At 42.9% G+C, this 26,335-nt stretch overlaps 1 protein-coding gene across 2 annotated transcripts; it reads left to right on the top strand.

Annotated features, from left to right (window-relative positions):
* Positions 1 to 230: 230 nt before the first annotated feature.
* Positions 231 to 25,634, top strand: DAPP1 (dual adaptor of phosphotyrosine and 3-phosphoinositides 1). 2 transcript variants are annotated; one of them, XM_054064627.1, is made up of 9 exons: positions 231 to 372; positions 9,002 to 9,124; positions 12,452 to 12,585; positions 16,789 to 16,919; positions 20,282 to 20,329; positions 20,557 to 20,619; positions 22,673 to 22,758; positions 23,329 to 23,416; positions 23,878 to 25,634. In XM_054064627.1, the coding sequence occupies exons 1-9, from the start codon at positions 326 to 328 to the stop codon at positions 23,926 to 23,928; spliced, it is 771 nt and encodes a 256-aa protein (XP_053920602.1). In that variant the 5' UTR covers positions 231 to 325; the 3' UTR covers positions 23,929 to 25,634. The 2 variants fall into 2 exon arrangements, with proteins under 2 accessions (XP_053920602.1, XP_053920603.1); XM_054064628.1 differs by lacking the exon at positions 20,282 to 20,329.
* The last annotated feature ends 701 nt before the right edge of the window (positions 25,635 to 26,335 follow it).

Here is a 26,335-nt window from a genome sequence, read left to right on the forward strand (position 1 = left end):
GGATGGAGATGCTGCACCTGGAGAGGAGATGCTGCCGGGGGATAGGGATGCTGTGCCCGGGGGATAGAGATGCTGCACCCACCCACCCGGGAAAGGGAGATGCCCCCAAAAGCCCCTGGGAGGGAGATGTCACCCCGGGGAGGGAGGCGCTGCCTGCCCAGGGAGGCTGGAAGATGCTGCGCCCCGGGAAGGGAGGTGCCGCCCGTCCCGGGGAGGAGATGCTGCCCCCGGGGGAGGAAGGTGCTGCCCGCCCAGGAGAGGGCGGGAGGTGCTGCCCGGGAGGAGGAGCCGGCAGCCCAGACGGCCGCGGGGCCGCGGCGGGACGATGAGCCAGAGCCGGGAGCCGCTGGAGCGGGAGCTGGAGGCGCTGGGGTGAGCAGCGGGAGCGGCGGCTCCTGCGGGGGAGCTGGCAGAGCTCGGTCCTGCGTTTGGGAACAAAGGGGGGGATAAGATAACCCGGGCGTTGTTTAACGAGTGTTAAATGGCTTTGAATTGGAAGGGGGAAGATTTAGATGAGACATTATGAAAAGATTCTTCACGCGGAGGGTGGTGAGGCACTGGCACAGGTTGCCCAGGGAAGCTGTGGCTGCCCCATGCTTGGAGATGTTCAAGGCCACGTTGGATGGGGCCTTGGGCAGCCTGGGCTGGTGGGACGTGTCCCTGCCCATGGCAAGGGGGTTGGAACTGGATGATCTTTAAGGTCCCTTCCAACCCAAACCATTCTATGATTCTGTAACCTTAGCAAACGGTTCTTCACTCAGGGTGGTGGAGCACTGGATCAGCTCCCCAGGGAAGTGGTCATGGCACCAAACCTGACAATCATAGAAACATAGAATAGTTTGGATTGGAACAGACCTTAAAGATCATCCAGTTCCAACCCCCCTGCCATGAGCAGGGACACGTCCCATCAGCCCAGGCTGCCCAAGGCCCCATCCAGCCATGCCTTGAACAATATTCAAGAAGCATTTGGACAATGCTCTCAGACATGAGGTGTGTATTTTGGGGTTGTCCTACACAGGGATAGGAATTGGACTTGATGATCCTTGTGAGTCCCTTCCAACGCAGGTCATTCTGTGATTCTGTGAGCCTGGCAAGTACTCTGCAGCCCGAGGCAGTGTGCAGACCCTTGCGGATCCTGCTGCCTCGTCCCCGTGGAGGATGCAAGGGACCAGCCAGCTCCCACATACAGAGGATGCTGGCATGCTGCAGATGGCTGGGAAAAACAAGTGATAGTTGGGAAAACTAGAGCATGGCAGGTGTTTCATATGCAGTGGAGAGTTAGGCTTGGCAATGTCAAAACCCCCTCGGTGAGGAAGAGGCCAGGTTGTGCCACAAATGTCACCTGCTTCCCAAGGGAGCACCAAGCCCAGAGCTTCTCCTCAGGGCTGGCTGTCCCCTCACCCTGCTCCTTATAGCTTGGTTGGGTCTTGGCCCAGCAGGCTGCATCCCCCGCGCTCCATGCTGGGCTCTGGGATGCAGCAGGTTTCCCCGGGGATCTGTGGGCTTTGGCAGCCAGAGCAGCAGATGGTTCGCAGGTGTTGTGAGGACGTCACCCTCACTCAAAAGCAAAACCCAAGGAGCAAAAACGGAGGCTGAAGGTTGCAACAGGCCTTGCTCCCTGTCCAAAGTGGCTCATCCATTTGGCCTCCCAGTTAGTTTTAGAAGGCTTTTCACTGGCAGCGTTGCTGTGGGTGAGAAGAAACGTGGGCTGGAGGAGTGGCAGAGGTGGGCATGGGGAGGTCAGTGAGGAAAAGGTCAGTGGCAGCAAAGCCTCTGGTGTTACCTTTGCATTCAAAAAGAATAGATTAAAAAAGTAAGGCTTTTTCACTTCCTGAGAACTTACAGATAAGGACCAACTCGTTGTTTATTTTTGTGTTAATTCACTTAGTGAAGAAGTTGGAGTGCAACAAACGGACTTGGAATTACATTTGTCATACTGCACATATTTTCCCACATTCATGCCTGTTACTAAGCATCTAAGAAATATGAAATTAAGTGGTACCCAGAATTCCCATTTTATACTTTTCCTTTGCATCTGTAAGATTACGTTCATCCTAAAGAAGTATCTACAGGGGGGAAAGAAAGAGTGGAAGCTGCTGTAGGAAACATGGTTACCAGAGTTGAATTGATTTAGTCTATATGGCCTGTGTTGCTGTATGCCAGTGATCTGTGCTTATAAAAACTTTACTTCTCGGCAAGGATTTTCTCCACATAGATGATCTTCTAGGACTGCAGCCTGGCGTGGTACCAGTGAGAAGGAAAGGCTACAAACAAAAAGGCTACAAAGCTGTGGCTTCTTTATTTTATTTCCACTTCAGTGGAGAACCTAAACTTTTCGCTTTGCCACAAAATACTAAGCATCTCCTTCAGGGCAGTGTGTTGAGTTGAATGCACTAAAAGTGAATAAGCAAGGCTAAGCAGAGATTGCCTGAAAACCATTAAACAAAGGCCTTTTTTTTTTTTTTTGGCTAGTACAAAAGCCATTTTTCTTCCTTTTCTTTGTTTTTTCTAAAGAGGAAAAAGAAGTCCTCACACATCAAACATTCTGGTAGCATAGTCTAAAAGATCTCTTACTGTAAATACTTTTTCAGCTGTGAGAAGTAGGTGTGTCTCTCTACAGACCGTAACATTAAATTCTCAGTGAGCACAAGGGTGTTTTATCCTAAACTTAATTATAGAATGGTTTGGGTTGGAAGGGACATTAAAGATCATCCAGTACCAACCCCCTTGGTCATGAGTAGGGACACGTCCCACTAGACCAAGTTGTTCAAAGCCCCATTCAATCTGGCCTTGAGCACCTCCAGGGATGGGGCATCCACAACTGCTCTGGGCGACCTGTACCAGTGCCTCACCACCCTCACATTAAAAAATTTCTTCCTAATATCTAATCTATATCTACCCTCTTTCAGCTTAAAACTGTTACTTCTCATGCTATCACTGCACTCGCTAATAAAGAGCCCCTCCCCAGCTTTCCTATAGCCCCTTCAGGTACTGGGAGGCTGCTATAAGGTGCCCCCCAGAGCCTTCTCTGGGCTGAACAAGCCCAGCTCTCTCAGCCTGACCTCATATGAGAGGTGCTCCAGCCCTCTGATCATCTTAGTGGCCATGCCTGATGTTGTCACAGTGCTGAGTGTGACACCCAACACAGTATCCAGCAGAACCGAGACCCTGAGTCTGGCGAGGACCATACATCATTGCCACAGTAAAGACCAAAGGACACAAGGGTCATTCAAGTGAGGAACAACTTCGTCATTCGTGTACCTTTAGGGGTGAATCTGAAGCACGTTATTTTACAGCTTCTGCTTACTGTGAAAAAGTCAAAGAAGTTGGGGAAGGTTTGAAGAAGCGTGAAATGGGAAGGGTTTTTTCATTGCTTTTAAGAAAGAGGAGGTTGGGTACTGGGATGTCCTCAGAGTTTACCAGGTCAGCTGGTCATCAAAACAGAAACTTGACAGCAATCTAGACAGGTGTACAGTGTAAAACCTCTCTGACTGCCTGCTAGGTGTGAAGGACCTGATGTTTGCTGGACTGGTCTAGATTAGTGGTCCTATAATTACACTGAGACTATTGGAGCCATTGAGAGGAAGGTGTGCGGGAGGGAAAAAAAAGTCAGGATATATGAACCCCATCTTTATTTTACCCCTGCTCTAGGAGTATCTCATCTGTCACAAAAAAAAGATCAAGAAATAAGATTTAACAGTCCCAGTTATAATCAGGGACAATCACAGTCACTGAAATATGTGGATATATCTACTGCTGTTTATCAGATTTAATTTTTTTTTGGCAGAGCCTTAGTATTAGTAAAGATGGACTTTCTGACCTTCTGCATCACAATAAAAGAAAGCAAGAGTAACAGATTTTATTTTATTTAAAAAAAAAAATTTCATTCAATCTGAGGGAAGTAGGTAGGTTATATTTATTTGGAGAGTTTGGATGTTCAAACAATCGAGAGTTTAGAGTGAACATTCACATAACTGTCAGCTTCACTTACAAAGTGTCTGTCAAGGTGTTTATAGGTAGAATTAATGCCTAATGAAAAGAAAGATCAGAATTGGAACATGTTAAAAATGCGCTACCTCATTCATTCATTAACTTCTTCCCTAAGTCTACCGAAGAATGCATAAAGGAGCACTGAAGTTTGTCGAAAGGGACATAAGCATCTTGGTTTATAAGAAAAGGACACTGATTTTGTAATTCTTCTTTGAAGGTCTCTGGTTATTCCCAGAGTCAACCCTTTTTCCAACTGCATTTATTACTGTTACTGCTAAAAGGACAACCTATACACTGTGGTGTGAGCCCGGGGAATTCCACACTGCAGTTCACATTATTTGCGCAAGAGATAAGAATGTGGAATATCTCGTCATCCGAGTAACGAAAGGCTGGTCTAGTGTCACAGCTTGCATTCCAGCATAGCATAGCTCGGGCAACACTATCATCTGGAGGTGAAAGGAACGGGGCAAGAGGAAACAAGTTTTGTAGCCTTTTTCTTTTGCAGTCCAAGCATTCTTTGTCATCTCTTTTCGCACAGCTTTTACGTTCCTCCAGCTCCAGGTTTGATAAAACCATGACAGACGGTGTTTGTAAGACTGAACAACACGCTAGCTGAGCTTTAGTAACAGAAGAGAAATTAGGCCACAGGCCTAGATGAGATGATGATAAAATTGGGGAATTGAGGAACTGGATCAGAGCAAATGGTCATAAAATTTTTTTCTTCATCTGTGTTTCTAAAGTACACAAGGGCAAAACTACAACAGTTAGAAAGTGGGTGAAAGAAATAGGTAATAATCAGAACAAAGGCAGTTGAGAGAAGGGGAGAGAAAATGGAAGTGAAAAGCAGAAGCTGAACTAGTGAAAGCCTACAGTTAGAAGACATGAACTTTAATGCTGGATACGCTGATGTTACTTCCTCGTATTTCTATTTTTAAATTATTTTCCTATGAAATTGCACCCCTGTATTCCAACAAAGTGTGTGAGTGTTTCAGTGCAACATATTGAAAGGATATCTAATAAATCATAGAGTCATAGAATCATAGAATAGTTAGGGGTGGAAGGGACATTAAAGATCATCCAGTTCCAACCCCCCTGCCATGGGCAGGCACACCTCCCACCAGATCAGGCTGCCCAAGGCCCCATCCAGCCTGGCCTTGAACACCTCCAGGGATGGGGTGTTAAAATACCAGTCCTTCTGAGAGTACATCTAGACCATCTCCTCTCTAATGTGGATCCCTGTTCCCTTTCAGAGGTGGATGAGAGACGAATTAGGTGTGCTGTGTCTGCTTGGCTCCTGCAGCTCAGGTAGCCGAGGTGCTTTCCATGGGGATGCTCACCCACCGAGAAGCACAAGCAGTATTGCACCTACTGCGATACGGGAGGGAGCTTCTAGGAAGGGAGCAGGGAGGTCACCCAGCTGAATACCGAGAATCTTCTTCCTGCTTCAGAGAAGGAACTTTGAATTGCCTGACTCTACGTGCACACAGTTTCTACAGCCTCTATTCAGGCTGTAACTATCTGAGAACATAATCTGATCAGGACACATAAAATCAGTGTGACCTCTCGTACTGCCTTTAGCTGATAGCTGGGTGTATCTCAGAGTTATCACTCCAGACACTAAAACCATGTGGCAGTCAGAACAACTAGCTGTCCTCTCTTCTAGCGCTAGCTATCTTTCCTTTGCATGAGGAAGAAAAGTGAATGTTTCTACTGTTATGCAATTTGCATGTAGAAATGGCTGAGAAGAAAATTATCCAAGTGACTCAACATTTATATTAGGATTAACCAGGGATGAGCGTTTGTATTTCTTGTGTATTCTGATATTATTAAACAGTTAATCCATCTGATGGATTATGAATATAATATATATATACACACAGATTATGAATGTAATATATATACTGATGAATAAACCTATGGGTTGATTCACCATTCCCTAGTTACACAGGCAGAAATGTTTTGCAAAATATCCATATGGTTTCTTTGTCAACAACATTATTAGAAATGACAGATTCCGAAGCTAAGGGCTGTCTGATCTGCAGGGGACATAGACAGGAACTTTCTTTAACAATTTTCTTTAAAACATCCAGGGTTGTTAAAGAAAACAACAAATGAACGTTTTGAGATTGATGCTTTCATCTGAAGAGTGAGTTTCCCATCCCAAATATGCCAACCTGTATGGGATAAGGAGATTTAATGTAACTCAGGATGAAGTTGAAGTAACAGGAGTGGATAAAGAACAGCAATTATAAACCCTGGAACTGAGACCGCTAGTCAAATCAGTGAGAAGGAGCCCCCAAAAGGGGAGCATGCAGGACTTTTTATAGGAGAAATGAACTAATTAGGAAAGAAAACCTGCCAGATCTTTGTATGCATTTAAGACAAGAGCATATGCAAGGTCAAGGCCACCCAGCAGAAGTGGCTCTCAAGCAGTAAAGCACTTTCCTCTTGTCTTGTGTTTGTTCAGAGAAATCTGGATCAGGAAACTCAGGCATTTTCTACAGTACTGTTAATTTTCAGTCTGACAAGTATCAAAGTACAGGGCATATATATGGATTTATTTTTAGTGGATACAAGAGTCTATAAGTTGTGTCAAATAAAGATGACTTTTGGAAGGACCTTCAGAAACAGCCCAGTATACAAGATATGCCCCAAGATATGCTCTGTGTTATTGTCTTCTATCCACTTCTACTTTTTAAGCTGAGCAAGAGGAACACAGTAATGTTTGAGGGATTTTTGTCTGAGACAGCATATATAGGCAAGAAGACTGGTGCAACCTTGTCAGCAAAGATTTAAAACTGCACTTTAAAACAACATTGTTTTCCCAATTAACTGGGTGGGGTTTTGTTGCTGCTGTTATGGTTTTTTACTTAGTGGTAAAATTTCATTAGTCACTGTCCTTTTACATGTAAAGAGAGAGTATATTTAAACACACCTATTTTAAAATCATAGTAAAAAGCTTTTGGGAAATAAGGTAACTGCATTTTGAAGCAACCTCAAACTGAATACACTGCCTTTATGAAAATGACCACTTAGAGGTTTTCTCAGTGTATGTTTTTTTAGCCTAGAAGTGAGACAAATACTGCTATGAAATTCCACCCAAAACACAGTGTTGCCTTCTCAGCTGTAGGTCTGGCTGAGCATGTGTGCTGTAAGATCCTCATCGCATCAGGACAGATCTGACCTTTGGCTATTACTTACTTGGGCAGTCCATACCAAAGCAGATTTTGGCTAACAGGTGTTTCAAAGGATGATATTTTGATATTGAAGTATTCATTATGTGTTATTTAAGTATTTGCAATGGGTATAAACTGGAGAGGGGCAGATTTAGGCTAGACATTAGGAAGAATTTCTTCACTATGAGAGCGGTGAGGCCCTGGCACAGGTTGCCCAGGGAAGCTGTGGCTGCCCCGTCCCTGGAGGTGTTCAAGGCCAGGTTGGATGGGGCCTTGGGCAGCCTGATCTAGTGGGAAGTGTCCCTGCCCATGGCAGGGGTGTTGGAACTGGATGATCTTTAATGTCCCTTCCAACCCAAACTACTCTATGATTCTATGATTATTTTATTCTACTGTGTAGATGACCCACGGAGCACATTCTAGAGCCAAAGCAGCAATGCTCTCCCTGTATTGAGTTTCACATGGGTCTTCTCTTCCACAGGGTTAACATTCTGGAGTTTCTCACAGATCAACTTGTCAGCTAGTTGGCCTTTCAAATAGGCTGCCACCTAAATTCAGAATTAGTACTTCATGGGAGATGCCCAGTTTAGTAGCAACTTGTGATGAAAGGATAAGGAGAAGGAGTATACGATTACACCTCATTTCAGTTTGAAGACTGCCATGATACAAATGCAGGAAGGTGCTGTGTAAAGACACTTCTGCTTTCAGTCAAACTGTATTTCTCTGGCTGAAAAACTAACAGGCACACATAGTTTAAAGGAAAGGGAAGGAGGCTTGGCATCGCTCTGCATACAGACAAGGAGAGAAGCTTGCTCCTTGCAGAGCTGTGCCCTGGGTACAGTATCTCTTCCTCCTCCTGCAGCAGAGGTTGTGGTGTGTATGTAACTGCTGTTAATACCTGCATCTTACAGGACTGGCACTCCAGCCTTTCATAGCTCTAGCCAGTTTTTGCGTTCAGTCTCAGGATCATTTCTACTGACATCCTTTCCTATTGAAAGAAATCAGGTGCTTCTATTGTCATTCTTGATGGAAATGAAGCAGTAAACAACATTTAATAATCTTCTTTGTAGCATTTTTTTGCCCATGGGATTCCTTATGGGTTCTTCATGGAATTTTTCATACTAAAAAAAATTAATAAAGTTGGTTTTAACTGAAGTTAAACAAAGCAGGTGTTCAGATGTTTTCCTGCATTGTCCAGACCACGTATGGCCGAGCTGAAGCAACGGCAAGATTTCCTAGATTTTCACTTCAAATTCTGCCAGTTAGCCTTTTGCCTTCCACTGTTCATTCTTCTAAAAACATTTTGCTTCAAATGAAAATTTAAAGCTTAGGCACATGTTTAATTGCAGATCTTAGTGGTGCAAATGAACCGAGTTGCGGGAAATGAAGAGTCTGTGGGGAATTTTAAGTGTTGCCCATTTGCCCCAAAAGAGGAAGCGTACTAAAGTGTGTAGATCTGTCAGGAAGTACAGATTCTGAAAATAGACAAAGGATTCTACATACCCCCCAAAATTGCTTTCACCTTACCAGCACAGACCTGGGTGATTTGTTGCTCATGCAAGCAGAATCTGCAGGGCTTTGTAGATTCAGCAGCGCCAGCTGTGGGTACACAACTTTGTAGTTAAAAAATTAACAATTTTCTGAGCTTGCCAAAAGGAGGCAGATGAAAGGGGTTCTGTGCAACGTGCCTCTGCCTGTGAGAAGGACGGGAACTTAGAATTGTAGCAGTGTTGGTTGCAGTCCGTTCTGTTTCTCTAACTTGGCTCCATGACACAGCAGAAGCTGCCAGTTAAGAGCTGAGCAAATGATGCTTCAACCCCTTATGTCTTTCCCAGGTGGTATCACGATAACCTTACTCGCCATGCAGCGGAAGCGCTGCTGCTTTCCAACGGGAAGGATGGAAGCTACCTCTTGAGGAAGAGTAATGAAAGAGAAGATTTGTACTCCCTCTCTGTAAGGTGTGTAATGGACAGAAGTGAATTTATCTCACGCTGCACAGCTAGCAGTTTTAAAATCTTTGCTTACTCCCATGTGTGTCTCATGCATTGATATGACTGCAGATTTCTTCGTAGGGCTTGAAGTAATTAAATGTGTATTCCTAATGGTGTAATCCAGCCAAACGACGCTTTGTTAGAAGAAAACCAGAAAATTTGGTTTGGATTTGGAAATTTCTCTTGTTTTTTTCAAACAATGAATTAATCTTATTGATGAAAACCATCATCCCATGATTTTTTTTTCATCATGATGGCCTGTAGGTGTCCAGTCTGCATGGTAAAAACTTGTGTGACAGTTGTAAGTGGTTAAGAAACACCTGATGGGGGGGGTTGAAAAGCTTTATATTGAGGATAGTAGTGAACATACCAGTTAATAGGCAATAACTTCACCAGTGTCTGGATCACTGTCTAAGAACTGTCATGCAAGGGACAATAAATTGTTTTCTTGGATGGTTTTACTCGCTCTGGGCTAAACTTCATTTTTAGCCAGTAACGCGTGACTGGTTTGAACAATATTTCCTAAGTGACAGACATCACAGCCTTGAAGTCATCAGAATGATGGCAATTTACATTAGTTCAGGACACAGGCATTAGAGAGCACAAGTAGCTTCCAGGCCTGAGTATTTACTTCGCTACTGAGTCGCATTTAAGGACTCTACCAGGAAGAATAATTTAGAGAGGCAATATGAAAGATGCTTGCATTAAACACACAAGGTAGTTGCTGCATCTCAGCTGAATGGAGGTAAGTGACCTTAAATACATTCTTAACCTTTGGCAACTGTACGTTAAGCCTCTTCAATGAAAGTTTAAGCTAGTGCATTCAAGCTCATTTCTGCCCCAAACTGAGCCTCTGTATGAGTAGTGACCACAGCTCATCTGAATCACAGTAAATTCTTAAGCTAAAGTCACTTTGATCCATATGATGATGCCAGTTATTCACAGCCTTAGTAGACAGAAACACAGCAAATGCCCTAAAAATTGTGCCTTTCTGTGTATTTAGGAGCTGCTGTAATTTGAAGTGTAGTCACTTGGAAAGAGAGGAAAGTGAAATTTGCACATACCTTGTTCCCCAGAGGTATAAAAGGCAAATACGAGTTGCTTTGCAACTCCTATAGAAGACCCAGGAGCAAGCGTGCCTATACATACCCTGTTGAAATTATTACTGCTATGGACAACTGTTTATACAAGGAGCTTCTGGGGTTGCCTGACAGATCGGAAGGTGATGTTTAAAAATGGGTATTCAGAGTAGCAATGACTGAATTGAGTGCCAGTCTTGTGAAACAGAATAGTAGCATTTATAAGTAATAGCTTTCTGTAAAAAAGCCATTCTAAATGAATCATTGTCTTGCTGCTTAATATTTTTTTACTGTAAAACGTAACTAAACATTATTTGTCATAATCTCCTTCAGACCATTTTAAAAAAAAGATATATACCTTGAAGCTAGTTGCGAAGGGCATTCAGGAAACAACATACTGTAATAAAATAAAATTTATATGGTTGTCTTTTTAATAGGAAAAAAAAGCTGAAGTGTTAGTTAATGAAAATAAGTTTTCTGCTTTAACAAATTCTATCCTTGGAAGATCTAGGAGAGTCTACTTCAGACCAGTTCCAATATTTTGTTTGGCTCTCCATGTAGGAACGAGAGTAATTTACTGCATTTCCATGTGAACTCAATATCCAGAACTAGAGTTTGATCTTTTGTTCTGTTACATGAGGGTTTTGATGGTACAGCTCCCTTGAAATACTACATTTGATTTTAAAATGTTTTAATAATTTTCTAGTGTTTGTTTAACTCTACAGTTTTCCTTTCCATTTTCCTGACTAATATTAAAACTTTGTTTTAGAATAAGTAATTCAATTTTGTTCTGATACATTTTTGTATGAAGGATAATTTTAGCAATTCTACCTGTCATTCTCTCTCCTAAAATTTCTTTTACAGCTTTTACTATACTTTCTGCCTCTGCCTCACAAGGGACTTCAGTCATTATTATAGATCCTTTTAAAAGGAAACTGTGCTCAGAGACAGCCCTTAAGGGTTTTTTTTATTGACAGCTATAAGAAGGCAGCAGTGAGAGACATCACGTATTGCCTGAAATCCCCTCCCCTGGCTAAATTAGCCAACTTTAAAAAGGAACTAGGAAACCAAGTAGAAGTTGCTCTCATTGCAACATTACATTTCTTGTGAAATGAAAGGAAAAGATGAAAACTGAGTCCTTCCAGCAGAGTCATAGCAGCTGTTTGCCATGTAGGGCATCTGCACTTGGCTTGTGTGCGTTCTGTCTGAGCTGGCTGTAGCACAAAGCATGCAAGAGGTCAACAGAAGTACGTTCTAAATATCATGAGTACTATTCAAAGTGTACTTGACTAGTGTTCAAAGATAAATGTTTGTTTACATACCTGTTTAAAATTATAATCCGTTGTGGAAGTGACAATAAACAGTAAAGATAACATTATAAATCCATTTTTTCAGCATATTTTCAGTATGTTGGCTACATACATTTTTCCTGAGGCAAAGTTTTCTCTGGAATATTTTGGTTGCTAGCGAAATTAACAGAAGTAACTTTTTCACAGGAGAGATACTTAGATGCCAAGTGTTTCACAGAATTCTGAAATCAAAATAATTGCATGTCCAGGAAGTGAGACCTTGCACGCTTCTCTAAATACCATCAGCTTTCACAAACAAGTGCTGTTACTTCCCTGAGAGAAGGAGGACCCTGGTTCATGTTTGACAGCACCCAACCAACCATAGAGGAACCATTCATCTGAAAACAGAGACAAAGCAGACAAACTCTAAAGCCTTAAGTATCTAAAGTTAGGTTATTAAATCCCTGTTTGGGTGCAAAAAGGAGGCAGCCTGTTTTTTGAAAGAGAAACAAAAAACGTTGACAATGAGACTAGGATGTTACCTAAAAAGTAAGGCATATAATACAGGTACAGTATGGAGGCTAAAGCCTAGGCAGTGAAGGGATGTCATCCTGCTGAGACTGAAGGCTGGAAATCTTGTTTATAAGTCTTCTTACTGATTGCTGCAAGAGTTAATTTAACTTGTCCTTTCCAGGCTTTCATCATCTCATACCTGTAAAGCAGCAGTGAGATTTTTCGTAATAAATCTAAGTCTCAGATGTGTTATTAGGGAGGAACAATAATGGCAGTAGTACTACTGCTAGGAGAGTTATTTTCAGCCTGTGATCTGGGACAGATTTCCTGTAGTGGAAGCGGCTTTTTAAGGGTTGTACATGCTAAATGCCTTTGGCATTTATGCCTTGACATATTTCCCTTTTTTATTTTAGGGGAAAAGATTCCGTGAAACACTTCCACATTGAGCATACAGGAACTTCATTCAAATTTGGATTTAATGAATTTTCTAGCTTGAAGGAACTAGTCATGCATTTTGCAAATCAGCCTTTAATTGGAAGTGAAACAGGTAAGGAGAGCCATATGTTTGTATGGCCACGTTTGTAGTCATGCTTCATGCAAACCTGAGTAAAAGAAGCTTCCCATGTGTTATCAGGTAGATGTACTGCTAAAGTGTTCCTCTTCAGAAATTCACATTTGTATTGACCTGAAGTATCCAAGATGTTCCTCTTCAAAAACTCTTTCAGGCACTCCAAAGACAAACGACACGCAAGGTTACAGGGTTTTGCTAACCAGGGTTATGAGCTTCTTTTGATTCCGCAGAGACAAGAGGAAGCATTTCAACATATGCATGTACTAAGAGGAGCAGAACCTTCTCAAAAAGGGCAAAACCAAAGTAGGGCGTTGGGTGAGAAAATACATGCTTATCTATGAAGTTGAACCCTCCCTCCCCCAATAAGAGCAGATGAAAAAGTGACTTGAAATTGTTTAGCTCCACTCTTCTTCGTCCAAGGAAGAAGTCTACAGTGATACGGTTCCTCTTTCCTGTAAGGGAATGTGCACTTTCTGTCTACAGTGGATCAGCCTGCTGATGCCATCTGCCATCACAGTGATTTATCTTGTTTTTAGGGAAAAGAAAGAGAAAAGCACAGGCTTCTTTAGCAGCCAATGTGCTACCTGAATTACGAATTAAATGATTAAACTTGATTCCTACAAGTGAGCTGAACACTTGCAGACCAGAACCCCTGGAGAAACAGATGCATATTATGGTAGCACCACTTCTAGGTTTAGGTTCAAATGTGAGAGTTGAAAATGCGTCAGTACAAGTTAGCGCCAGAAACTTCTGCATCCTCTGTAAAAAGTGTATGCAAATATCTCAGAGGAGTACTAATTAGATATGCAAGTGACCAGTTAAGTAATAGTTGGCACATGCAGTATGTCACACACTAAATACACACCAGTGGGCTTCTAACATAGCCATTTGAATTCAAGGGTTACTTTGCAATTCCCCTGCCTCTCTTCACCCCCCAAGAAAAATACAGTGGTGCACTTGATATGGCACTTGTATCTTTCAAAAAGCATTATCTTTTTAAGTTGCTTTTAAGAGTGCTTCAGACTTGAAGGTCCTACATGTACCTTTTGTGCCAGTAAGCTATTTTTCCTGTGAAGTCAGACATGCACCCACAGGCCTAATGGTCTAAAGATTTCAGTTGACGTGCAAAACTCTTACTTCACTGTTCCTTCGCTGCATGTGTCACAGACATTAGTAATCAAGGCATTGGTGTTATGTGATCTCCATGGATAGGATCCACGCTGCTGAATGATGGGCTCACTTGTCACCTTAAAGCTCCCTAGTCAGATTCTGCTGGCTCTGTCAAACCTTTTTAGGTTGGATGCGCTACAGAATAAGAAAAGCCATTGGGACATCACATCAAGAAACCTTCCACTTTTGCTTACTGTGGATAGCAGTTGAGAGGAACAAACAGTTAGCACTCAAGCAATGTCCCTTCAGGTTCAGGTGGTCAAAGGTCTCTTTTTTATATACTGACATATATAAAGAAGAGGGCAGGTGCTCATCAGAGCCTACTCTGAGTCAAGTGTCACCGTGGCAGACGGACCAGACCAACACAGGGTCGCACAGCAGGATGGCAGAAGGGCCAGCAGCAGAGCGATTTCTTAGCCCACACTTCCTTACAGTGAAGAGCAGCAAGCAACTTTTCGCTCAGACAGTAGTAGTTGGACCAGTTTTTCTTATTCCTTGTTACATTTACAAGCAATTTTCTGTAGAAATACTGCGAGATAGGAATGATAGAGTGAAGCAGAATAGCCTGAGAGCATTTTTCATCTCCTTCTTCATTATGGACAGGATTTTATAAGACAGAGACCAGAAGATAGACTACATAACGTTTCCACTCTCTTCCATTTAAGTTTTGTCTCACCAGAGCTAGTTTTGTGTATGAAGAGGCATATCAGACTTTCTTTGACCAGGCCTGCACTCCTGTGTGCTGCTCTGTGGAACACAGTGGTTCTTTCATACTGGGACAGTTGCAGGTTTGTGCTTCAAGCTCAACAACCCTTGTCTTACTACAGGTTCATTTGCCACAGCAAGCTGCTACATGGACTCGCATCTATTTTTCTGCAGTGTAATGTGTATAGTTGCTTCTGAACTACAGATCATTAAAAAGAAATCGGGGCTACTGCATTCTGTGAGATTGGTTACCGAACAGGCAAACTGAATCTATTCAGTAACAATGTTAAAGCAATATACTATCATATTTCTATCTTTTTTCAAAGCAATAGGTCAGCATGTTACCTTAGGTAAAAACTGATAAAGCAAATGGCTAAGTTATTTTGAAAGCATATAAAAACTCTACACAGACGAAAATCCAAAGTCACTTCATGCTGACATATCCAACAATGAGATTAATTTTTGTTCCTAGAAAAAGATATGCACAAACATGCAAGAATATTGCTACAGTGCAGCATTTACTAGTTCTTCTGTAGAGTTACCAGATGGTTCTCTTTTGTGACGAAGAAACATGGAGAACTTAACTAGAAAACAAATAGTTAAACTAGTCCTCCCAGTTCTGCAGCAGGGCTTGTGATCCGTGGTGTACCGATGACAGTAGTCTGCTTCCAGGCAACAGCATAAGAGTAGTTTCTGTAGACTGGTGATGGGGGTGTTCTCAATTTCATTTCAAATGATAAAGCAATTTTTTTCCTGTGAGGCCAGAGAGAATTAAACTAATTTTTGACTTTTCACCTATTGCAAGATGAATATATCCCATTTGCATAAACTCACTCTGCCTGCAAACCGAATTCAGTTGGTTACTTCAAATACAACTTTTCCACTTCCCTTTGTTGCCCTTTCCATTACAAAATATACTTTAAACTTTATTTCACTTTTAAATTACTCAGTCACCTCGGGGTTTCAAGTCTAAGTTCTTACTAGTTCTAGCATCTCTACTCCCTAAGAGCTGACGAGATCAGTATAAAATGCAAATGGAGCGGCATTTGGTATGCTGTGATGATATTTTTAAAGAATGAGAGTAGATGGTGTAAAAATTACTGTTTTAAGGAGATTCTTCACTATAGTGAATAGATTCATTATTGAAAATGCAACTTTTTGCAGAGAACATGCAATAAAGATGACCTTATTTGAAGAACAGAGAACGACTATAATCAAAATGTTACTAAATGGAAAGAGCTGTGGTAAAACAGTTAAAAGAGATGGTAACGTGGACTTACTGTTGGGAAGTCTGTCTGAAGTTCTGACAGATTAACTGATTTATGCAGCAAGCAGTGGATTATTGGCAAAACCAGGATGACTGTTAGGACCTCATATCTATTCTAGCGTCCTACCTACCCGCCTAGCCAGCCTCCTGTGCAGGAAGAGCATTTAATGTGTCAAGTGATTCCCTGCAAGCATTAATAAGTTTAAAGGTTTTTAAAAGGCACCATATGTACAGTTTTCACAGTTGCATAGGAACTGCAGTCTGTAGTCACATCTTCAGGAATGCAATGAAAGCGTATGCCACGTGTAGGTCAGCATTTCAGCTGGAACTGTGAAATCTATGTTTCAGTTTATTCTATGTTACTTAGTTACTCCCTGACTGGAAAGCCAGTTGCAGCAGGACAGGATGCACCTGCCTTTGAGGGTTGTCTGGTGGTCCTGTTCTGTTGCTATCATGACTTTTTTTGCCACTTATTATGCATTGCAGAAAGGGTTTAATTACCTGCTGCTTAGAAGAAGTGAAGAGTGTTTTCACTCTTCTTTTCAGAGACACAAGAACAAATTGACTTCCACTGTACAGGGATAAGGGAATGGAATTAGGCAAGGTCCAAGTGCCCAAGATATTGAGGAGGCTGAGCAATACAATAAAGCCAAGGAAGTGAGACTGGTCAAATCAATCCAATAGCAAGTGTCCCTCTGTAGTTCGCGTGGGTGAATTTTTGTAGCAAATACCCTTCACAAAGTCTAAACTATTAGATGATATGTGTTAGAAATATTTTTCTAGTCTTATCAGTATGGGAGATTCTTTTATAGCATCTGATTGTTTTCTGACATGGATGTGACCTACAGTCCTGCCCCTTTCCGAGGAAAACTCCTTACACGTAGTATCACAGAAATCTTTGGGAGGTTATTACCTTTTCCTAAAATTAGAAAACCTATAAAAGCTAAAGTTAATCAGTCTACAAACAGGCTTCTACCACCGGCTCTTTTATAAGATTGTCTTGCCAGATGGTTGACTCCTGCTTTTTTTCTCTCCAGGAACATTAATTGTATTGAAGCATCCCTACCCACGAAAAGTAGAAGAACCTTCCATTTATGAGTCTGTCCGTGTTCACACAGCGATGCAGACGGGAAAGACAGAAAGCGATCTTGTTCCAAATGCTCCCTCAGTAAGTTGTGTTCTGGTGCAAGGGGTGCTTCTCCTGGCCTGACTTTAGTATGGTTGCTGGGGTGAGCTATGGAATAGCACTAGTAATTCATCCCCTCATGGGTTCATAAATACAGGACCATGGTAAAACAAACACAGACCTGCTAGGTCGACTACTGATACAAATAAAGCCTTTCACAGTTGTCACTGAGACCTCTGACGCTGTCACTGGGATAGCATTGTCTGCCCCTAACCTAGGTGAGTCTGACCGTCCAAAGAAAGACTACATAAAAGGTTTTTATTCTCCTGTTGACTTCCTTTTAGAGTGCTATCTCAGCAGTAACATTAGCAAGAATATGAAAAAACAAGCACACCACTTCTCACATGTTTCTGACAATGCTCATCAGGATGTGTGCAACAATTTGTGTGTCAGGTTGCACAGTAAGCCATTGTTTTGCCAGGCAGCTTTTACAGCTAGTGGGAAGTCTCTCTCTCCCCACACAGGTGAGCAGAGGAATACACTAAACAGAAAAAAAACAAGTAAAAGCTATGGGATTTACCATGTTTTATCTCACTCAGTGAACATGAGAATTAGTTGACAGGAAACAGACAGTAGTCCTGACAAGACAAACTCATTACTTATTATTATAAGTAATTATAAATATTATGAGACCTGTCAGCCTCACCTCTGTGCCTGGGAAGATCATGGAACAGATCCTCCGAGGAGCTATGCTAAAGCACGTGGAGAACAGGGAGGTGACTAATGGCAACCAGCATGGCTTCACCAGGGACAAGTACTGTCTGACCAACTTGGTGGATTTCTATGATGGGGTAACCACAGCAATGGACACAGGTACACCAACGGATGTCTAGACTTCTGTAAAGCCTTTGGCATGGTCCCTCACAACATCCTTCTCTCTAAATTGGAGAGAGGTGGATTTGATGGGTGGACAACAAGGTGGATAAGAAACTGGTTGGATGGTTGTATTCAAAGAGCAGTGGTCAATGGCTCCAAGTCCAGATGGAGATCTGTGATGAGTGGCATCCCTCAGGGGTTCGTACAGGGACCGGTGCCGTTTAATATCTTTATCAATGATATTAGCAGCGAGATTGAGTGCACCCCCAGCAAGTTTGCAGGTGACACTAAGCTGAGTGGTGTAGTTGCCACACCAGAAGGACGGGATGTCATCCAGAGGGACCTGGACAGGCTGCAGAAGTGGGGCTGTGAGAACCTCATGGCATTCAACAAGGCCCAGTGTAAGGTCCTGCACCCAGTTCAGGGCAATCCCCGATTTCATTACACGATGGGGGATTATGGGCTTGAGAGCAGCCCTGCCGAGAAGGACTCGGGGGTGCTGGTCTATGAGAAGCTCAACATGAGCTGGCAGTGTGTGCTTGCAGCCCAGAAGGCCAACCGTATCCTGCATCAAAAGAAGCGTGGCCAGCAGGTCAACGGAAGGGATTCTGGCCCTCTATTCCTCTCTTGTGAGACTTCACCTGGAGTACTGTGTCCAGTTCTGGAATCCTCAACATAAGAAGGATGTGGAGCTGTTGGAACGGGTGCAGAGGAGGGCTACAAAGATGATCGGAGGGCTGGAGCACCTTCCCTACGACGACAGGCTGAGAGAGTTGGGCTTGTTCAGCCTGGAGAAGATAAGGCTCAGAGATCTTGTAGGGACCTTCCAGTACCTGAAGGGGGCCTACAGGAAAGCTGGAGAAGGGCTATTCATAAAGGCATGTGGTGACAGGATCGGGGGAATGGGTATGAACTGGAGAGGGGCAGATTTAGACTGGACATTAGGAAGAATTTCTTCACTATGAGAGTGGTGAGGCACTGTCACAGGTTGCCCAGGGAAGCTGTGGATGCCCCATTCCTGGAGCTGTTCAAGGCCAGGTTGGATGGGGCCTTGGGCAGCCTGATTTAGTGGGATGTCCCTGCTCGTGGTGGGGGGCTGGAACTAGATGATCTTTAAGGTCCCTTCCAACTCAAACTATTCTATGATTCTATGATTGTCAGGAAAATACAGTCTCCTTCCTAACCAGAAGGAAGGAAAGAACATCTCAATTTCTAGGTGAAAAACTGACCTTTTGAGAAATAACTGTTTAAAGATGTGCAAGACAGGCAGGGACACACTCAGAAAAGGAAACTTCAACTGAAGTGTGGTACAACCAAGTTAATAACAGTACCTATATCTCTATAGTTAAATTACTCAAAAGGATTTTTTGGTATTTTCACAGCTGAACTTCATTTCTTTAGAACTACCTTGTCTTAAAGCAGGAAGATGGCTTCCTGTGTTCTGACACAGACTTACACCCAAAATAGAGCAATGTGACAGAGAAGAGCCTCCACCCTTTCACCCCTAGTAATTCTGAGCAGAGTAAAAAGCTGTCGTGTTAAAAGCTATGCCTAGGGGTGTGAGAAACAAGAGAACGTCTGTGTATCAATTTGTGCCACCTGCTCTGACATCTGTGACTCACTCAGACAGTAATTAGACACTTTAAACGTCTAGTAACTCATATCTAAGTGAGACAGGTGGTTTGTCCAGAACAGTATTGCTCAGAACAGAGAGGAAAGGTTTTAATGACATACTATATTTTTGGAGAAAAAGATGAAAAGTTATATTAAAACAGTTTAATGAAGCTGATAAAAGAACTGCTTCTGATGTCTCGCAACCAACCCTCCAGGTCCGAGTTCCACTTTGTCCTCCAAAGGAACTTGACTTCCACATACAACCAACAAAAAGGCAGTATGTTTTCAAGAGCAAGTAGTAATTAACTTGGCAAGAATTTGGTTTTCAGAGGTCAGCAGTCTCACAATGAGGTCTCTGCACAGTCTCAGTGAGTACCTGGAGAAGTCATAAGGTCCCAGTGTCACTCATGGTGGCAAAGAAGCAGTTCAAAAAACAATTTCTCAATATGCCCATTGAATGTAACAGGTTTTTCCTCTTTAATATATGGCTGTTTGACATAAGAGAATGCTGAGGTAAAACATTCTCTGCCTCTTGCTTTTCTGTGGATAATTCCACTGTCCGGTAAACCCCCCGGGTACTTCTGGTTACAACATCCACTGAGACAACCAACTGATTGTACTTCATAAACTGTAACAGCAAATATTTTTCTGCACTGGGTCAAAAACATATAGTCCAGAAGCTGAAGGAGGCACAGACTAAGAGATTACCTTCAGCAAGCGCTAGTGAAGGTCCACGTTTAACATAGGTGTGGATCCAGCCATGGGAGGGCAGCACAGGAGTGATGACAAGGCAAGTGGCAGTGGGAAGTTTCCCCAAGCACAGGCTGCTTTCCTATCTTACAGGTGTAGGGGATGTGGGAAAGAAAAGCAGAGCTCAATCTCTAACCCTGATTCCTTTCCTTGTTACTTCACAGCTTGGTACAAAAGAAGGATATTTGATAAAACAAGGCAAAATAGTCAAGGTAAGGAAAACTCTTACACCTTGCTTCCATTTTACCATCACCCAAAGAAGCTAGAGAAAATGCAGAGCTGAAATAGCTGCACCTGCATTCCCCAGAAAAGAGGAACTATTTGTGTTCTGAGCAACAACAAAGCAGAAGTGCAGACAATGGTATTAAAGGTTTTCTTTCCTAAGCAGCATTACACTAAATTCTCACAAGACAATTGCTATCTGTTCTTGATCTTTCAGAATTGGAAGACAAGGTGGTTTACACTGCATAGGAATGAACTTAAGTATTTCAAAGACCAGACAGTAAGTATCAAACACTCTCTCGACTCTTTGAGCCTCTACAGAGGCAGCTGCAGCCTCTTCATACCTGTAGCTTCCAAATCTCAGATTCCCAAGCTAAAACTTTCTGTACTGTCAGAGGAGTCAAACCTTAGGTTGTGGCAAGAGAGGTTCAGATTGGACATTAGGAAAAACCTCTTTGCCGAAGGGGTTCTCAAGCACTGGCAGAGGCTGCCCAGGAAGGTGGTTAACTTGCCATCCCTGGAGGTAATTCAAAGACGGGTGGATGAGGTGCTTAGAGACATGGTTTAGCAGTGGGCAGGTACAGTTGGACTTGATGATCTCAAAGGTCTTTTCCAACCTAGTGATTCTAAACCTTTCAAACAGAGTCAGAGTTTTGCTAATGACTTAAACAAGAGACAGTTTGTAAGTTTTACAGCTGGAAGACATTTACTGCGCTCTGTCAGTCTTGCCTGCTTTATAGAGATGTTGTTTAGAGGGCATTTTTTGGTTGCTTTGTTCAGTTGATTTTAAGCTACCAGTACAGAACAGCTGTTATTGGTAGCTTTCGCACTTAACCTTACAGACAACAGTGCTATAAAAATATTTCTGCAAATAGTAGTAGTATGTTTTGCATTCCTTGATTTCATCCTTTTCTTTCAAGTGGTGACACAGAACACAGAGAAAGCCATTCACTTAAAAACATCTTCCTTCCCATCACTCTGACATAGATTAACCTGCTGCACCTGTGTTAAACAGCAGGTCTTTACAGTTGCTGTGCCATTTCTGTCTTAAATCTGAGTAAAAATAAGAAATACCTATGCATTTTCTCCACCCTTGCAACACCTCCAGTTCGGGTTCCTTCATAAACTCAGCCAAACTGTTAACCTCTGCTCCTCTGCAAAGCACTGTTTCAAGTGTCTTAACAGATTTTAACATGACAGCAGACACCACTGCCTTCTCTCACCAAACATTACGCCTTACGAACAGTTATGCATTTACAGGACCTTCTATCAGTTTTCATTTCTGTTCAAGCCAACTTGAATAACATTTCAAAAGGCAGCACTCCAAACGGTTGAGTTAAGTTTGTGACTTACCTGGCAAGGAAGCGTCTATCAGGAATACAGCCTCCTCCCAGGCAGCAGTGCGGGTGTTTACTGGCACTCTCATTGTGGAATTACAGATGCCTACAAGCAAGCAACTTGCTGCTGGCTTGAGATGGCATTTATTGGCACACCTCAGCACAAAGGGCTTTCTTCTGGTGTAGTGTATAACAGCCAAAGAAAAACATAAGGAAAGGTGAGAAAACACCAGATACCTCCACACACCTGGTGAAGGACATGGGAACAGCTGAGGGTGTTTGGGCAGAGGGCAAACTGTTCTTCCACTTGAGATGTCTCTCCTGAGGTGCTAAACAGTGTGAGGCCCAGAGAAACAAATCAAAGGACTCTCATTTTTTAGGGAAGGGAAAAAAACCCATAAGGGAGATATGTATAGTCCTACACAGACAGTCTGCATCCCTGCACCTGAGCACTACTGGGCCTATCACAAGAAACTTGGGTACACACACACTGCTCATGCAGCCAGACTCATCACATCTACTGCAAGCACTACTACAGCTTTGCTTCTGCATGTCTCCCTAACCAGCTTCATTCTTTTAAAGCACTTAGGAGTTAATTAAATCTCCAACAGCTGGCTAATAACCACTCCCTTGTCTCTGTAACCTGGAGCTGGAGGTGGTGCTAGATTTGCTGCTGTCAGTTACACGATAATGTATTAACTAAACCCTCAGCAGTCTGCCTCCCAAACTTCCCTACGGTAGAGACCTCCTCTGTTGTTTGTCTAGATCTAATCTGACTGTCCTGTTTTATTATATTTAGCTCAGTTCATATCATGCGTATCATGTTAGCACTGATGTTAGGTTTGCTGGTTTGAGATTACAGGAAGTACAGGTGTTACAGCTATTGTATGGAAAAACCTAGCATGATTGTAAAGGTCCTGGTGCACTGGAGATGAACGAGCCAGCCTTATCTTCTGTTTTCATGTGCTCCCATTTTAAACTAATTTTATTTTCAAGGCCACAGAACCAATTCGGGCACTTGATTTAACTGAATGTTCAGCTGTGCAATTTGACTACTCCCAGGAAAGAGTCAATTGTTTCTGGTAAGTTGAAAGCTGTACTTTCTCCACCTTGCTGGGAAAGTCAGAATAGCCAGAAAAGTTTGAAAAGTAACCACTGGGTGCTTCTGAAAGCTCCCTTGCTGGTTGTGACCCTGCTTTTTCTCTTAACTCACGAGTCTGTTTCTGTCAGCCAGCTTCTGTCAGTCCTGCATGGCTTTGCCAAATCACCACTGGCTAAAGTTTTTTTCTTGACGAGGAGCAGGGTGTAGGCCTATGTCTAGTGGGCATTTCTTTTCCTAATTGTGTAAGCACATATAATCATCACCCAGGCCCATGGAACTTGGGTATGGTCCAGTTCCCCGTTCAGGCATAGCTATGGGTCACACAGGTAGTGTTTCTGTTCCCAGATGTGGGTCTTTTATCCTTACGGGCCTGGGGCAGCATCTTCCAGAGCTTTAATCCATTCTTAGCTAACTTCCTGAACAGGAACGTGGCCTCCCTGCCGTGCTCTGTCAAAACAACTGTTGGTGTAGGCCGGCTGGGTTTAGTTTTAGGAGGAACTACCAGTTGTTCTAGCAATTGAAGAAATAGCTTTGTTTGTTTCCTTAACAGTTTAGTGTTCCCACTAAGGACATACTACCTGTGTGCGAAAACTGGAATAGAGGCTGATGAGTGGATTAAAATACTGCGATGGAAACTGGTAAGATGCTATGCAGCGTCACACAGCAACACACCTCGGGCAGCAGTACCCTTGGTGCTACCATTATAACCCCACACAATGCTATAGCACCCAAGCGCTGCCGTTCTTGCTGACTGCAAGAGGTGAATACTTGTGGCTTCTAGGCCAACTAGGCTGTCATACGTAGTTTTTGCATAATGTATATGCCTGCAAACCCACTCTGGCATTTTGGGGATCCAATTTTAACAAACGTACTCATTGGGAAGAAGAGATTCCTTCTATCTTTAAGGATATCATTGTATAGACAGTGAACAATATGGAGCATCAGCGCAGACTGCATGTGTTGGGTCATGAAGCCATGAGAAGACAATGCAAAGGCTTTAGTGTGTTACTTCCTTAAAAATATCAGTATTTGGGTTGGTCATACTAACCTATACCCACATGCTTGCAGACAAAAGTAATGGATGATCTTTCTATTCTAGTCACAAATACGGAAGCAAGTGGAGCAGCGCAACAGCACCCTCAGTTCCTAGCTACACCTCCAGTACTTCTGCTCCATTGGCAGGAATTGTCTCTTTGCCAAGGACAAGGCATCTCTTACCGGACAGTTTCCCATGTCTCCACTGCTCACAGCGGGCACGCATGTGTTTCTGTATACCTGCACAGAGACGCTTGCATCCAGCTCTGCATACAGAGCCAAGTACTCTGGGGTGCCGAGTCACAGAGCGCTGGTTCGATTTGCACAGTGTGTGCCTGCAATGCACTCACTTCAGACACCTGTTAACTAATCACAGAGGTGGGCACTGTAAGACTTCTGTGGTTACGCAGAGCACTTGGTAATTTATTGCAAGCTCCATCACAACTAACTGTTAGTGGCACATTCTGTACCTCAAGCCTGTTATTTAAAAATCTCTCCTTTCTGGAAACATTAAATATTTCTTTTGTATTACATGTTTAGGCTCTAAACCAAAAGAAAAACAGCAGAGGTTTACATTTTTGTAAATAATATCTATATTACAATCCAGAGAATACTTCAAGGCCTTTTTCAAGGTGCTGGATGAGCAGCACTTAGTTCTGGTGAAATATGTTTTCCTACAGCTTAGATTTGTACTGCAGTGATGGCAACAAGTGAATATATTGTTTCAAACAGCATATGTAGGTAACACTGAGCAGCATGGTTCGAGCATGCTTGTCTATCAACTCAGCAAACCTCTCCCATTCTGCAGATGCTGTGGCACAGAGCTTAGTACTGCTCACACAGCAGGTGAGCGTTCAACAGATGCCTTTATTGTGAGAAGACAAGAAGAGGAGGGGAAAGCATAATGGAGGAAGAAAGAAAAATCTAGATTTGGACATAGGAATAGCATTTTATTTCAACTTAGAAATTAAAAATATTTGTAAATATTTTTTATACAGAGTGTTTTCTGAATGTCATTATAAAACTACCAAAGGTCTTCTGTATTCCTGTACTGTAAAAACTTTGTCCTCCTTTTCCCTTAAGAAGTAGTTTAACAAACTGACATCTTCCATTTAGGTAAAAAGCTTTGATGAGTTTGTGTGAGAGGGGCAGTGCAAGGGGAAGAGAGAGATGGTGTTCTCCAATGGCACCACTGTTCTGTGAAAATGGCTTGGAAATAGAGCTTGAAGCCTAATGACAGAAGCAGGCTTCTTCACAGGAATGGGCTGCATTACAAAATGCTAGAAACAAGTTCAGCACATGGTGTCACGAACTGGAGCCAGAAAGAGAAACAGCATTTTGTCGGCCTAGGGAGCAAAGTCACAGACGGAAGAATTGAACAGAACCTAACAGCAAGAGTTGGCCTTGGATGGGACACAATCAGTTTTGCCAGAAATACATGCAGAGACTCTCTGAGGCTCTGTCTCCAGCTGCATCTGGACCAGCAACAGAAAGCTCAAGCCAGGAGCTCAGTTTAAATGGAAAAAAGTTGACTGACAAATTTTGATCTCCCAAGAGCTTTTGAGCCATGATTTCCCAGTCCTTATTTCCAGCAGCACCGTTTCCCCCCATCCTGCCTGATGCTGAAGGCGGGTGAGGTATAAGGGAGAGTGTGTGGTGGTGCTCCCTTTCCCAGCCTGAGGCAGAGACCTGCCAAGAACTCTCCTCTAGACCAGCACCACTACACTGCACTCATCACAAGGGGAATGTGGGAGGGAATGAGGCAGGGTAAGGAGCATGGAAGCCAGTCGGCACTAATCTACATCATCTTGCAACTCAGTATTCTTACCACCCAACAGAGTCACATTGGTTGGTCTTCAGCCTGTAAACTCCTGCACTTTGTACACTGAGAAACAATTGGGAAAGCTGTTCTCTCCACCAAAAAGCTGACATGCTGTAAAGTACTATGGTGCAACAGAAGAGTGGACCAGGCTCTGTCATTTAAAAATACTGTATTTTATTTGTATTTATTTACTTAGGAAAACCTAAGGGTAAACGAGCTGGGAGTGTCACCAGTGATGAACCCACACAAAGACCATGAGACGCTAGATCTCCACAACCATATTACACAAAAACCTCATGAAGAAGTGAGACATTTGGGTGCTTTTATCTGGGCATCAGGAAAACTCCTAAAGAAACAGCTTTCATAGAAATAGCTTTCTTCTTAGCGGAAGCAGGATGCAGACAGCATCCGGATTAGTAGCATGCCCTTGCCAAAGTATCACCTGCGTAAGACAGCTGGGAAATTTATTGATTGTACTGACACATCACTGCTAGTAAACCCGCTCTCACAATACTCTTCCAACCACGTCTTTGATAATGCTATGCAAGTGATCCGCTTTCCAACATGCAGTGGTAGCTGGCCTGAGGATAAACTCCACCATGTGCCTGGTTCCCTGTAAAGCAAGAGATCTGTGGGTTGCCCACCCGAGCCGAGAGCATCGTGCCGATCTGGCTCAGCCGGCTGAGCTAAACTCCATGGG

This window comes from Cuculus canorus, chromosome 4 (assembly GCF_017976375.1).
Source record: "Cuculus canorus isolate bCucCan1 chromosome 4, bCucCan1.pri, whole genome shotgun sequence".
NCBI classification, from domain to species: Eukaryota; Metazoa; Chordata; class Aves; order Cuculiformes; family Cuculidae; genus Cuculus; species Cuculus canorus.